Source organism: Budorcas taxicolor, chromosome 9 (assembly GCF_023091745.1).
Source record: "Budorcas taxicolor isolate Tak-1 chromosome 9, Takin1.1, whole genome shotgun sequence".
In the NCBI taxonomy this organism is placed as follows: Eukaryota; Metazoa; Chordata; class Mammalia; order Artiodactyla; family Bovidae; genus Budorcas; species Budorcas taxicolor.
The window spans coordinates 65365680-65381379 of NC_068918.1; the positions used below are offsets into that span (position 1 = coordinate 65365680).

Below are 15700 nucleotides of genomic sequence, written 5' to 3' on the forward strand. Positions count from 1 at the left end.
GCAGATGCTTCCATTTATTCTAAGCGTTCTTATTCAGTTAACTGTTCAAATTCTTAATCATATAAATGTGATAGTGTTCCAACCTCATGCTTGTCTTCCAGTTGATTTCACATGCCTCTTGCTTCTGGTATCACTTTTTCCCATGAATGCTATGTCTGGACCTGCCTGAACTCCAGGTGATACCTGATAAAGAATACAGCCTGTTACAGAGTTTATCTTCTTTGTTTTGTTTTATATTTCACTGTGACATTGCAGTACATTTCTCTGAGTCAGCAGCACCGTAGGTTACTCACTGGTTATATAGCTCCATGAATGCCTACTTTCTTTCCATCTTTGCTTTGTGGAGTCATCTGGTCACCATTCATTCATGCCTGGAGTATTACAGTGAGAAAGATTACCAGACTTCATCTGAAGTCTGCTTTACATAGACCTTTCATAAATCAAATGAAGGAGTACGTCTTGGTGAGAATATCCATGATGATGAAGATCAGAGACTCAGAGCCTTGCCTGTATTTCAATCATTCTGAAAATAACAATAGTCTCTGGTGATTCAGTGGTAAAGAATCTGCCTGCCAATGCAGGCAACTCAGGAGACACAAGTTCAGTCCCTGGATCAGGAAGATCCCCAGGAGAAGAAAACAGCAACCTATTTCAGTATTCTTGCCTGGGAAATTTCATGGCTAGAAGAAGCTGGTAGTCTACAGTCCATGGGGTCACAAAGAATCAGATACAACTGAGACAGCACACACACACAGGACAACAAAATGCTGGAAAGGGGGAAGAGTGGCAAAATTAGGCTTAAGTAAACTTTGCTTGAAATTTCAGAAACAGCCATTTGTCTTTGAAGTTGACTCCGTTGTACATATATTCTTTCTCACAGTGGCCCATACTGTTTAGTCAACCTTACTTTTTAAAGTTAATTCATAAGGGAAAAGAAATGAATGAAACAAAATTTAAAAGCCAAGTAGTGATTCAATATCATGAATGCCCCTGGACATAGCCCTTGCTCTTATATTGCAGCTCTGGTTGCTTATTTCCAGTTGAGAGTAGTTATTCTGAGCCACGACTGATTGTTTTCAAAAGTCTTAATACATGTTCCTGTAAAGAAGAGTACTTTTGCTTCATTTTCTTTTATAACTAACATGGAAGAGGCAGAAAATATCTGCCACTTAGTAGGCCTCTCACTTTGCATCCCAGTGTGGACCGCAGACCTTGTCATCCCCGCGGAACTTCCTAGAAATGCAGGATCTCAGGCCCCGCCCAGACCTGCCCAAACCAAATCTTCATTTTAATAGAATCTCCAAGTGATCTGTGTGCACATTAACATCTGAGAAGAATTGCTGTAGAACAGGATCTGAGAGACACCTTTTGGTGTAGATATTTAATGTAATTCATAATCACCAGGAGGTAATATGTGAAAGAGGGAAAAATAAATAATAATTTGAGGAGGCAGTAGGATTATACTTCATACACATATAGTTGAAAAGTCCTTCTTCCAAATTGACTTTGAACTCCATAAACAAAAACATAACTGAATGCCAAAGGGAAAAAAAATAAATGCTCTTAGAAGGTTTTATTCCTTACCATTTTCTCACTTTCCTTTTATGTTGTTTATACTAATAATATTTCTATTCTTATTAGCGATCTAGTTTATTTTGATTATATTAAGAGGGAAAAAAAAAATCTCACTCGGGCATTTCCCAGCAGGTCTTTGAGGATGTCTGGATAATCTCCCCTCCAGCCTTCTTGAGGTCTTCTTAGTTCTTGAGAGTTCTTAGTCTTAGTTGAGAGTTCTTAGTCTTCCCAGTTCTTGAGAGCTTCCAGAATCCATGTATCTCACTTGCAAAAGAGAAGTAAAGCATATTTCAGACTTTGTTTAAACCACTTTTGAAACATTCTACTTGGTTTTATGTATTATACTACCTTCAAAAATATTTGTGAATTCAGTGGAGATGAGATAGGAGCTATCAAAATTATTAAAATATTTGAGGATTATAGACTCCCAAGAAAAAGACTGGAAGCCCATGTGGTTTGTTTAGAGAAACAAAGCCAGGGGGAGGCCTGAGACACATGTTCATCACCACAGCCTACAACACAAAGCTTTACAGCTCATGAACATCAAACACAACCATTAGTCACTGTGGCCGGAAATTGAAATTCTAATCACAGAAACGGATACAGTATTAACCAGAACACTAAATAACCCTTGGTGAAGATGGCGCAGGCTTACACTCTAGACATGATTCATAACTGTTATCACACCTCCCAAATGCAGTTACAATGAATATTTATCCTACTGAGTTTCTTTTAACACATATTTTGTCATTCATCTATGCTCATTCACATTGCAATCATTTTTCCCACTTCTCCCCACCTTTGTATCATTAAATCTCTGACTCTCTCTCTCCTGGGGCCACTCTCCAATACTCTCTCCAATACCCTGTCTCTGACTTCCTCTACTCCTGCAAAGCATGAATTTCCAGAGTGGGACCTAATTTAAGGATGGGGAGTTTGACTTTTCAGTTTTTCTTATAGATCTCAGGAAAGTAGAACCAAAATTTCAGTTTAGATAAATTATCAATTATGATTTCTTATAGCTTAAAAATATCATTTAAAAATTTTTAGCACATTATTGATTATATAATCTTTATTTAATCTTATTTTATCCTTACAAATAAGATAAAAGGCATGGTGGATAAGGTTGTTATTGGTACCATACCCTTTTGTAAATGGGCTTCCCTGGTGGCTCAAATCGTAAAGAATATGCAGAAGACCTGGGTTCTGTTCCTGGGTTGGGAAGATCCCCTGGAGGAGGACATGGCAACCCACTCCAGTATTCTTGCCTGAGAATCCACATGGACAGAGGAGCCTAGCAAGCTACAGTCCATAGGATCACAAAGAGTTGGACATGACTGAGTGACTAAGCACACATCATTTGTAGATAAAGCTCTAAGTTTGAGGCAAAGCTCAGTAGTGAAACTGAAATACAGTTTTTGTAACACTTAAGGCATTAATAGCAGTCTTGAAGGACTTCTTGGATATTTCATCATTATAGTTATTTTTGAAGAAGGTGACACACCTGCAAACATGGAATTATGAAAAGTGCACCACCACTTACAATCTTTGAAATCAGAAATAAGTGTCCCTGGTAGTCCAGTGGTTAAGACCCTGCGCTCCAAGTGCAGGAGGCATGGATTTGGGCCCTGGTTGGGGAGCTAAGATCCTGCATGTGGTGTAGCGTGACAAAAAAAAAAGAAAGAAAGAAAGAAGTTCTGAAATCCCAGAAAGATTTCAGCCAGAGGATGCCATGGTCACATAGCAAAACATCAGGTCATGGAGAGAGCAGGGAGGGGAAGGCAGGTGGAGAAAATCAAATCTTCCAGTCATTTTGTTCTCAACCCCTGTGTTATTGGACTCTTTTTTTTTTTTTTTTTTTTTTTGCAGGTTAACTGTCAGCAACAGGAAACTTAGCATTAGCTAGATATCTGAGAACCAGGATAGAGGTCTGACGATGCCAGCTAAAACCCTGGTTTCTCTCTTTAAATATCCAAAGAAAAGTAATAGAAGACATCATAACGCACAGTGAAAACTCAAAACAAGGTGGGAAAGGCCAGACAGGTTCCAGTGCCTGAGAAAGGGCCCAGGGGCTGGGAAAGAGATTCTCTCCTCTGCTCTTGCTCTGGCTGCTAATACATATTTGCAGAGTGAATAAGGGAATGATTGGTTGTAGTTTAGAAACCTGTTGTGAAATCACACTATGAATCTGTCAGCTCAGCCTCCTTCTACCTCCCCCGACCTCGCCTCTCCTCATCTTGCCCCGCCCCTCTCCTCCCTTCCCACGTGATGGTGGAAATATGTGCTGCCTTCTATGGTCGGTCTGTAGACCAAGTCCTTTTCCCTACTTGTTGGCATGATTCCTCAAGATTAGTTAAGGCCAAAGTTATTCCATTTCTATGTCTCCTGAAGGACACTGTAAATTGTTAGAGCTTCTTCTACTTAGACTACCTTAAACAAAGTTGAAAGACTTGTTTTTCCTCCTTTGCTCATTGTGAATTGCATTTGAATTGCATTTGTGAAACCCTGGGTGGTCGTGTGTGTGTGTGTGTGTGTGTGTGTGTGTGTGTTTGTGTGTGTGTTTATACATCATATATCCGTATTTGAATGATGGAGAGAAAAGCCCAGGACAAAATGAATAAATTTCCTCAACAGTCTCAAATTTTTCTTCAAATATAGAAACAGGGTGGGAGTTAATAAGTATTTAAAGTACTTGCAAAATACCTTAGTGAGAAGACTTTGATTAACTAAAATGAAGCTTTGAGAATCTAATCTAAAATTGAAATGAATGCATATTTCTGTTTCTATTTTTTAATGTACATTCTCTAGAATTATTAAAAATATTTAATATTGTTAATATTTTTAAAGTCATGTATAATAAAGGCTTATCAGCCTATCAACTAGAACAGCCATAAATCCACAAGAATTTTAAAGAGCCCCCAGAACACTAGAAATTCTTCAAGATGATCCAGGTTCTAAAACATTATGTTTCCAAATCTTTTTTCTTGGTCATATACTTTAGCATTGTGGTTATCAGTTCTTTTCTTTATAGCTGCAAACACACAACAAAGTTTGATATTTTAGGAATCCATTGGAACAAGCTGTTTTGATTTTGTTAATTCTCATGACATTTCTTTCATACAAGAGAGAACTGTGCTACTTTCCTCTTCATGGAAAGTTAGGTTGACTCACATGCTTGAAAAAAAAAGAGTTTATTTTGTATGTCTATCTTATAATTTCCTGTTTGTAGCATATTAAGTACTGATATTAAGACTTAGAAGAATCCTTACAAGTCACATAGATGAGACCTCTTTGCTCTATAAGTCCTCTGGGCACAGATCCTTCCCATTAGCCCCTTCTCCCCTTCCCTGGTATAGTAATCGGTGAATGATGTAAGGGGAAAGTCATAGGTTTAAAGGCATGCTCTTCTAAAGTAACTATCTGAAAGATAAAAGAGATGCTAGCCTACAAAATAGAACACAGCCACCTTTTAGAAGATTTGTGAGGGATAAGTAGTTTCAGTCCAAGTGCTAGCATCTCATCAGTTTGTCCCAATCTCTTGAACCTGTAGTTGAGCCAAAACTCTCCTGAGCCAAGCTTTCTCGCAAGATTTCCTGTACTTCCTGTTTCTATGTGAGCCAGAAATACCATGAGAATGACCTTCCTTGTGGTATTTCTGCACTTCTACCGTGGAATGAAGATAATCCCATATTGGGGAGAATTTTTGTTTTTAATTGTACAGTATTTTTAATTTCCAAATATTCTCATGAAGAAGATTCCTCTTTGAGGATGAAAACTTGAGATGACATTTTCCTGGCCTTAATTTATTTTGACTATGAAGTGTTCATGTTCAATGATTCAACATTTTGTAACTTCTCTAAGGTATTTTTACATGGAAATATGTAAAATTATATAGAGAATACAGTGGAAACCTATATCCTAGGATTTTTTTAAAAAGTCATTCTGAAAGGAATATGCAATGAAGAGTTATATTCTTAATACATTAGTGTATGTAACATATTATATCATATATTTGTTTTCTTTGTTCTTAACCCCTTTGTTCCAAGGGTCAGGATATCCTGATGCTAAGTACTATTACAAAATAACTGAACAAAAATAAAAATAGTCAAACACTTAGGAAACTCTTCGGTTGTTATGTCAAGGAAGTTTGTGACTGAGGAGTGAGTATAAGACACTATTCAGGAAATATGCTAATAGAGGACAGCAGCATACATGTGCTTATTAAATAAAATTGTCTCAATTCTAGAGAGCTTGAATGCCCCCAACCTGATGGAAGGGTAAGATAAGAACTGGGAGGGCTGTCAAAAGTGGTAGAACTGTCAGATTGAGCCTTAAATCCCTTCATCTCTTAACAAAGAAGGAAGTTAAAAAAGGCACATCTTTCTCATAAGTGGGTCATTGATTCCTAATTGGGTTGTATGAATATCTGGTTGTTACAGGAAGAGCTGCTTGATCAATATTTTAATCATGAAACTCACAAGCAGCAATGTCCTAAATGTGTTTTATTGTTGTTTCTTGTCCTTAAAAATGTTGACCCTTCTTGACCCATTACAAAAGGTTTGCCAGTGTACTTTTCCATCCAGAAAAAAGAAAAGCCACTTAATTCACTGTAGAAAACTAAACTTCTCACCCATGGGTTTAGAGGAATAATCATAATAGCAATAACAACATGACAGTAGCTTTTGCTAGTTTCAACTTTTAAAACATGAGGTGAGGGAGATGAAAATAATACACACCCTACAATGGTCCTTATCCTCTCCCCTAAAGAAACAGCAAATGACTGTGTGATAAAACAGCCCCAAAAGGAAAGCAGAACAGGAGCAACAGATTGTACATCAACAAAATAAAATGCCAAGCAAAATAAAGCCCTTTGCAATGCTGAGACATGAAAAGGAAAGATGGGATTGTCACAATGACCTCCCCAAGAAAATAGGAGTTAGCCACGTGAATGTCCAAGTTCAAATTGCTCCTACCAACCCAATTTGCTGGCAAAATACCACCTCACCTTCATTTATGTCAAGGCTTTTCACACTAGCTCCAGGGGACAACCCCTCTGCTGTGCGAGTTCTCACTTCTAGGCTGAGTGCCTCCATCTCTGAACCTCAGGATCCAAGACAGGCGGCCCCTGATTGTCCTCAACTCAACCACTGTCAGGTCGGGGGGGGTGCCATTTGTGGCCCAAATGTCATGTCCCCAGCACTCTATCTCTGGAAAGTGAATCTTCAACACTTTCTTTTTGCTGTCATTTATGTCTCCAATGGATCTGCTTTAAAATTATTATTCCATCCCAAATAATGTGTCCAGGCTTTGCAACCTCACCGCACGTTTGCATGAGGATCTGGATGCTTCCCCAAGTCGCTTCTTTCAAAGTTAGCTCTGGAGTGTGATTCACTGTTATTTCCCTTCCAGCCGAAGGGCAGCTGAGGTTACAAAGGGATTGGACTAATAGTCCAAAATTCAGTTAAGTTTGCTGAGAACCAAGTGACAGCGGAGAGGGAGAGTTATGGAGGAGGGGAGTGTGTGAACTGTGGCCCTGGGGAGCAACCCAAGACCTTTCGAATAACCCCAGCTCAGTGCAGACTGTGGTGGACTGGCAAGGTGGCCCCCAGCCAGACCTTCCAGAAAGGAGCAGCTGTGAATCGGTCCTGCCAGTGCTCAGCCTCCCCTGTTTTCTCCTTGAGGGCTGGAGCTGCGGAAACTTCTAGGTTTCCTGCACTAAGAGGGTGACTCCTTACCTGACACCTTCAGCTAACTGGCCTCTGGAGTACCCCTCTGAGAGGCTGGCAAAGGGGAGCCCCCCACCTCTTGGCATGAAGTCCTTAAGGGCTAAACAAGCCACTTGAGAAACTTTGACAAGCACCAAAAGAAAACAGAACAAATAAATCGGAAGAAGATAAAAAGCAAAGGCTAAAACCTCAATGGCTTTTTTCCCCCCTCTGCTGTCGTTCCAGCTGTAGCCTGGGATTAATTACGTGCTGCGAAGTCAGTGCCTGAGAGAGAAGAGGGGGAAAAATGCTTTCTCTCTCTAAGGAAGGAGGACAGGAACCGTTCTCACCAGTGAGAAACCTTGGGAAGTGAGTCGCTCTCGTCGTCAGTGTTTGTGGAGGGACTGGAAGGACAGGGGGGCTGTGCCAGGCTGGAGGAGGCTTGCCTTTCCGAAGCTGGAGAGGATTTTCCGGGGCTTCGCCTTCCCCTGCCTGGGAAGAATTTCCCCTCTGGTAGCAGCAGCCGCCGCCGCCGCGGCAGCAGCAGCAGCAGCAGCCCGACCTCCTCTTCTGGGGACCAGGGCAGAATGCCTGTGCTCGAGCGCTATTTCCACTCGGCAGAGCTGGGCAGAAGGTGGACGGCCCCAGAAGGTGAGCTGCCCGCCCCCCTGGGCAGCCGGCCGGGGTGCCAGCAGGGGCCGCTGCCCTGGGACTTGCCAGAGATGATCAGGATGGTAAAGCTGGTCTGGAAATCCAAAAGTGAGCTGCAGGCGACCAAACAGAGAGGCATTCTGGAGAATGAAGATGCTCTCCACAGCATTCCAGGTAAACGGACTGGGAGGTGTGAGAGGTACCAGGGCCAAGTCTGAGGACTTTCAAGTCCCTTCCTTGGAGAGCCCAAGATATAAAAATGGGAAAAGGAAGGCAGGCAAACTGTACAGCATAAGGCCCGAGGGCTGTGATTAATGAATGTTTGCTCTTTTATTGAAATGCATCTTAAAATTAAGAGTGATGTGGCAGGAGGAGCATGAAGAGTGGAAAGTCAAGAAATCTGGGATCTGGGCTTAAGCTGTCATTTGATTGTCCTGTGGCTTAAGTGAAATTTCCTAAGCTTCAGTCCTGATAAGGAAGGGAAGAAATTGGGCACTTTTTGTCTATCCTGTCTCTGCAATTTCTTGTTGATAAGCTAGTTGTCTCTGAGAGAATATTCTTCTTAGGTTGCTTTTTTGTAATGCTTTATGCAAAGTAAAATATATTTTCTCATTTTCTCATGGTTTACGGGCTGTAAACCATGTATTCGTGTTCCCAAGAATGAGTTTGAACTGAACATTTTTTATGTTGTGAGAAACTTGATACACTGCCTTGCCTCAATTTCCCCTTTTGACAAGTGACGATAATACAAGTTTCCCCATTGATATTAGGAAAATTCAGCTCACAAATGTGGAAATGATGATTCATAGGAGCTTTGTCATGTTATAAGAATGTGCTGTGTTTGGGACAATTGAGAAGAACTTTACTATATTTTTAACAGTGGGGACCACACCATAAACACATCTAGGATCCCTTTGGAGGATCCCAAGAGACTCTGATAACACCGTCAACTAAAAATGCAGGGTGTGCTTTTCCTTAGGGAATATGTTGGTAGATATTTGGAAAGTGGTGGTTCACTTTAGAAGAACGAATGTGAGCATGTGTTTATGCATTTGAAGTCTTGGCTAGCCTGATGCGTGGAATCCTGACATGCCATTGGTGATGAGAGATGGGGAACTAGATGGAAAAGCTATACCAAAAATTACCTCTTCTTCTCATGGAAAGAGACTAGGAAATCAAAACTCAGCTAATTTTGTTTTTAATCATTTATGCAGAAACTTTTTTAACTTGCCTAATTATTTAAAGAGAACATTATTAAAAAATAATGTTCTGGGCAAGAGGAAAACAGATTTGAAAGGAATTAAAAACAAAAAGTGTTGGTCTCTAGTAAACAATGAATACTTAGGAAAGAGAAGGAAACCCATGAGACTGAGGTTTATGTGGCATTTGGGAGATGGATGCCCAAGGAAATGGGTCTTGGTCAGAAAAAATGAGGTAATGCTAAAGCCATCCCATATTTCATGTGAGTTCAAGAAAAATGGAAAAACCCACCTGGGCAGAAAACTTAACTATGACACTTCAACTTTAACCACTCTTGGTTTGTTTCAGTCTAGTGAATGATTAAAATGCATATTTCAGATTACAACTTTGGTAAAACTACTTAATCTAACAGATGTTAGTTTGTCTGTAGAGATATGTGTATATTATTATTTATATTATGTGCTAGTGGGCATCTAATTCCTGAAAAAGCAATACTATAGAGAGAAAACAAAGCGTTACAATTTTTTATCACTTAAAGTTACATATTTCTGAATGTTGTGAAGTTGAGCTAAATGAGTCTCAGTGTGCCTGCGGGCCCCTAACCTCTCGCTCAGTGGAATATAGATCAGTGGCCATGCTGGTTCCCAGGGAGGCTGCTCCCTCCTTTGCTGGTACCCTCGTCCTGCTTGCCAGGAAGCAAGATATAATTCAGCACCTCCCCAAAAGCTGCCTGTTTGCCTTCTCTTCTTCCTTCCCTGCCACCCCAGCCTCAAAGAGACGATGGACTCACAGTTTCTGATATGGACAAAAAGCCATTTTTCATCCATATATGCAGCATGAGTCCATATGATGAGGCCCCAAAGGCGAGTTGCTTCACTTTCCAAAATGTCTTATTCGTTCTCTCATCTTGTTGCTGAGGCTGTGTTTCCTCCTCTCGTCAAGTGCTCTGTACCATTCTCACCCTACCAGCATGATGGTGAGGGACTCAAGAGCATGTGTAGATTATTTCCAAAAGCCTGGCATCTTTCTATTTTTAGAAGGACTTGGTTTAAACTGGCTCCAAGTTGTGTACGGGGTTTAAGTAGAAGGTTCTTCAAAAAACACCAAGGCAACCTCATGCTCTCTTGCTCTCCCTCTCCGTCTCTCTCAGATCTGACCCTAGCCTCAGAATCTTCAGACAATATAGAAATACTTTGACAAAATGGAATAATCTCTGTTCCTCCACAGAAATTGCCCCTGAGACTTACTTTATGCTTGGAATGTCTTTTTGACATAGGCAACTGAAATTTTTCATTAAACCTACAAAATCCAGCTCACACCTCTCTTTCTTTGCAATGGCTTTTCTGCTCTCCACCCCCCACATGCACATATTCCCTCTCTTTCACTCTCTTTACCTGTAAGAACTTCACATATTGCATTTCTAGTACACAACGTTGGCCATGCTCGTAACAAAAAAACAGGAAAATTAAATACCATAACATTCTATGTGTATTTCAGCTGCGTGCGATAACAGATAAATAAGTTTACATTTCTAAAAACCATGAAACTGCAGGAATTCTGAAGAGAATCAACAATGTAGAGAACTTTAGAGACTGAGGTCACTGTTTCTTAGTAAGCTGAATTTAACAGTAAAAGTTCTGGCTTTTCTTTTCCTTAGTGAAGGACATCATTATTTGTACTCATACTTCTTAGTCAAGACTGGAACTTTGTTTCATAAGTGAACTAGAAAACTGCTCTGAGATTTTGCTTAGGTAATAAAGGGAGAAAACAAAAGGATTTGTGGAAAGATAAATGCATGCATAAGTTTTCATGAGAAATATTTAAGATGAAGTACACTGAACTGTGAGTGGTGGAAGACAGAGAGGAACAAGATCTCCTGAGGAGAGCAAGCAAGTTCTACAGAGGAGGTCATACATGGGAATATCTTTGCTAGAGGCTTGGGAAGACCCCCTGGAGAAGGAAATGGCAACCCACTCCAGTACTCTTGCCTGGAAAATTCCATGGACAGAGGAGCCTTGTAGGCTATAGTCCATGGGGTCGCAGAGTCGGACACAACTGAGCAACTTCACCTCAATGCAACTTTTAAAGCAATGGGTTGGATTTTGTTTTTTAAGTCTTTATTAACAGGAAAGGACCAAAGGGTAAATAGCACAGAAGTGCTAATTTTTACTTTTTGAGGTATAATTGCTTTGCTAATGTTTCTGCTATACATCAGGCTGAGTCAACCACATGTGTCCATTTATCCCCTCCATCTTAAGCCTCCCTCCCACCTCCCTCTATGTCATCACAGAGCGCTGAGCTGAGCTCTTTGTGCTATTCAGCAGCTTCCTACTAGCTATCTATTTTACACAAGGTCATGTATACAAATCAATGCTACTCTCTCATTTGGTCCCACCTCTCCTTCCCACCCACTCCCCTCCACCCTCCAACCCCCATCCCCACGTCTAGAATACTGGTCTTAAAAAAAAAAAATAGGTTGGGGGAGGGAATGGGGGTTGATAGGAGGGAGAGAGAGTCTCAGCTTCACACATCTCGGGGTGTGCTTCTAGGCATGGCCCCAGGAGCTGGACAATTGGCAGAGGTGCTGCTTGCCCCAGAGAGGGACTCTGGAATGTATCGGCATGCTCAGATTTGGAGTTTTATCTCAGTTCCTTAAACTTGTACCTAAGTATTTAATCTTATTAACACTCATCATTTTCCCTTTATGAAGCAAATGAAGGATGCCCTGATTGTCTAGTTAACACAAATGGGACAAACAGTAATTTACAGACTAAGCAACTTGTCCAGACTTTCACATTGTGTTAGAATCAGACCATCTCAATCTTCCCAACTCTAGTCCACAAAACTAATGTGATCAGGACACAAGCTGGGTAATTTAAATTTAAACCAAGACATTGTTTTATGGATTATATATTGATGAGCACACATGGGGATTCGGCAGGCAAGATAAACCTTGGTCCAAGCAGAAAAAATAAAATTACCATGCAAAATAAGTCAAAGAATTGTGTCTCCTTTACATTTTTAAACTCATTTTGTGGGCTTCAGGTTTAAGTCAGCGTTCCAGTGCCGGGAAGTTTCCCAGGGGGAGATGCCCCATCTATTATGAGTAGAAAATAAGCTTTCAAGCATGGTGGTGAGAGCATGCCCAGAAGAGGGGAGAGGGGAGTGGGGAGAAGTAAGAAGGACAGAGAATAAATAAACGGTTTCTTAAATGCTGTGAGTGCAAATATTATTCTAATTGTGATTCTAGTCAGCAGCTTAAGACTAGACATCCCCTAGCAGGACTTGGTCTTAGTTGAATAAATAATTTGATTTCAGAATTCAACCAAATAACTGCAAGCTCTGCAGCTGTGGAACTTACCTTTCATTTTGATATCTATGGTCTAAATTTTATATTATGTTTTACTTATTCATTAAGCTTGTTTCCATTTCAATAACCTTTGGTTACAGAAATATATAAAACATACACCTCCCTCAAAAAGAAAAAAGCATTCATTTTCCCCATAGCCATTATAACTTGTCCGGTCTTCAAGGAGAATAAAAATATCAGAAATTTGCTTTATACTGAGCCCTGAAAATCGAATGACTTCAGAAGAGAAAATATCTAAAAACAATTAACTGATTCCAGAAAGTAAAATTCAAATTGACAAAGCAGCTATTTTTAAATATCTCCAGTATCAAGCATGATATACATTAAATATGTTGAAGACTGAAATTTTTATTATTATAAAACCAAGGAGCATTTATTAGACTGTAATATATACCAGGGACTGTGGTAAGTGCCAAAGATTCATGGAGCAATCAAACTTAATAGAAGAACAATTATGAATTTATGAATCAGAATTTCATCTAGAGCTTCACTTTGAAAACAAGCATTTTGTCAGTTTAGACCTCTATGTCAACTCAAAGTATTGGCTATAAAAACTGGCCAGTAAAATTCAAAAACTCTAGTAAAAAATTCAAGCATACTTTCAAATACTCCTCATTATTAATGATTTCATTCAAAGCAGGACAAATTGCCTTGATTGAAGAATCAATTAGTCTTAACGGTAGATGACTTGACATTAATCCATAACATTTTTCTGTGTTCTTGTAGACATTAGTCTCCTCTCAATTTGCTGTTGTTGTTTAGTCACTAAGTCATGTCCGACTCCTCTGTGACCCCAGGGATGGTAGCCCATTAGGCTCCTCTGCCCGTGGGATTACCAGGCAAGAATACTGGAGTGGGCTGCCATTTTCTTCTCCAGGGAATCTTCACAATCCAGGGATCAAACCCACGTCTCCCGCATTGGCAGGCCAATTCTTCACCACTGAGCCAGAAGGGAAGGCCACTCAGTCTGTAGCTACTGGATGATAATCATTGACGAGTCAATCCAGTCTTTAAATGTGAGTGCAAAATTGAATGAAAACTGGGACACATCATCTCACTTTGAACTAAACCTGCTCTTCATCTGACTTCCTAGTTTTCATAAGAGGCGTCACGCCCGCAGAAACCCAGATTCAAAACTTCTCCCTTCAGCTCTCCAAGTCCAGTTGGCTCCAAGTCCATAAAATAAGTTAAGAGTACCAGGGTGTCATTGTAGTGTTGAGATTTTTTTAAAGTTTAAGACCTGCCTCTCTGTTGTGAACTGTGAAAACTGTACAAATTACTTCAATTTTCTGCAGCTCCATTTCCCTTCCTTTAAAAAAGGGAGTTAAAACAGCAACCTCTGCAAAAGGTGAGGATTAAATGAGATGATATTAAAAAGTACCTAAAAGAGAGCTATATCCTACCCAATGCTCAATAAGTGTTCACTGTCATAATTAACAATATTGCTGCTATTTCCTCAACAACTTATGCCCATTGCTTTCTTTCTATTCCATTATATGACCCTGAGCTAAACCTCAGGTTGTTTGGCCTATTATCTTCCAATAGCCTCCAATGCCAGTACTCTCTTTGTGCCCCTTTTTTGTCCCCCATCATTTAGATAAATAATACCAAAAGAAAAATCAGAATACACCCCCCTTTCAAAATCATTCAGTGATTTTCCATTGCCTATGAAGATAATCCAAATTCTATTATTCTGCATCCAAAGCTCTCTACACTCTGAAAGTAGCTCACTTTCCCCACCTTATTTGTCATTATTGCCCTCTAAGCCCTTGTATTCCACTGTGACAAGACAAGCATCCCACAGTCTCCAACTTGTTTTCTGCTTATCATTGCAAATGCCTAAGATTACTTTACTTGCCTCCATATCCCCAATTCCTGTCATCACTGAAGACCACACTCATGTGCCAAGCCTCTCTTGAGGTCACTGAGGAAGTATGCCTTTCTCTTCTGAAGTCTTACTGAACTTTCTTTGTATTTATTTCACAGGCAAATCGCTTTTTTATTTTATTATAATTAATGTGTATTTTCTTCCTCCCCTCCTAGATTTTCAGCTTTTTGAGAATCTAGAGAACATTCTATTTTCTTTGTGTCCTCCCTAGCATCTTTCACATGTCAGCTGCTCAATACACTTTGATAAGTGAAAAAAAAAGGAAAATTATCAGAAGGAATAAAATAGCTTACAAGTTGCCATTAAATGCATGAATGAACTTTTTTTCTAGGCACAGATTACTTAAGAAATATGAATTCTAGCTCTTCCTTTTAATGGAATTATTTTTAAACTTATGTTCTGGCAGAAGATCAGGATTAGTCATTACAGCTTTTAAAGGAAAAGAAAAGAATACACAAGAGTGAATTTCAAAACCATTAAAAAGGTATAAAGTATGTGCAGAACTCATATGAGACAGTTCTCTTTCGTATAGAGGAGTTGTCATGTACTGATAATTATCAAATTTTAGAGTAAATGCATGTAAATTATGCCTGCTTTATATACTTTTAGAATAATTACTCTGTTCATGAATCTTGGAACATTTTACATCAACTAAAGTTTCAAAAGTTACTTCTTTTACAGATAACACTCTGTATATTCCTCAACGTAATTTCAAAAATAGAATGCGGAACGTGTGTGTTTACCCGCTTCTACAAATGAGCTTTTGAGGGGATGAAGCTGAATGGTGGATGTTATTCCCACGTTCTCTGCTCTTTGCCTAGAAACAGCTTCTTTTTTCTTTTTTTTCTCGTTCTCTTTTTTTTAAAACAAGGCTAGTTTCACTGGACAGCAAAACATTGACTTTTGTATCTAATTTCTAAAAGGAAAACATTAGAAACTTTATTGTTAAAAGACCGAAAGCTCCAAGTTATTTTTTAATTCACAGAAGCAGCTGAAAGTGTGTGCTCTCTTCTATTATGGGATTATTTTCTCTCTTTAATTATCAATACATTTCAAAGTACATGGTAGGTACGTATCACCATATCAAAAATATGATACAGAGCAAAGCTCAAAGTACTTGTGATTTGCCTGCACTAGCCTGGATGTACTCACAATGTAGACCTTGTTCTTTGTTTTTCTGTTTATGTCTCTCTGCCTTTCCATGTATTTGTATTTAGAATTGACTTTAATCTCTTTGTGTGTGTGTGCTCAGTTGCATTGGATTCTTTGCATTGTGACCCCATGGACTGTAGCCTGCCAGGATCCGCTGAT

The 15700-nt window shown here is 39.6% G+C and overlaps 1 protein-coding gene across 5 annotated transcripts in view; it reads left to right on the top strand.

Annotated features, from left to right (window-relative positions):
- PDE7B (phosphodiesterase 7B) overlaps positions 1 to 15700 on the top strand; it is a 359458-nt gene that overhangs the window by 191500 nt on the left and 152258 nt on the right. The window contains exon 2 of one of the 5 annotated variants that reach the window (XM_052645649.1): positions 7527 to 8105. The exons of the other annotated variants lie outside the window; for them this stretch is intronic. Within the exon in view, the coding sequence (XP_052501609.1) occupies positions 7868 to 8105 (238 nt within the window). The 5' untranslated portion in view covers positions 7527 to 7867. The remainder of the gene's footprint in view (positions 1 to 7526; positions 8106 to 15700) is intronic. 5 annotated transcript variants of the gene reach the window in all.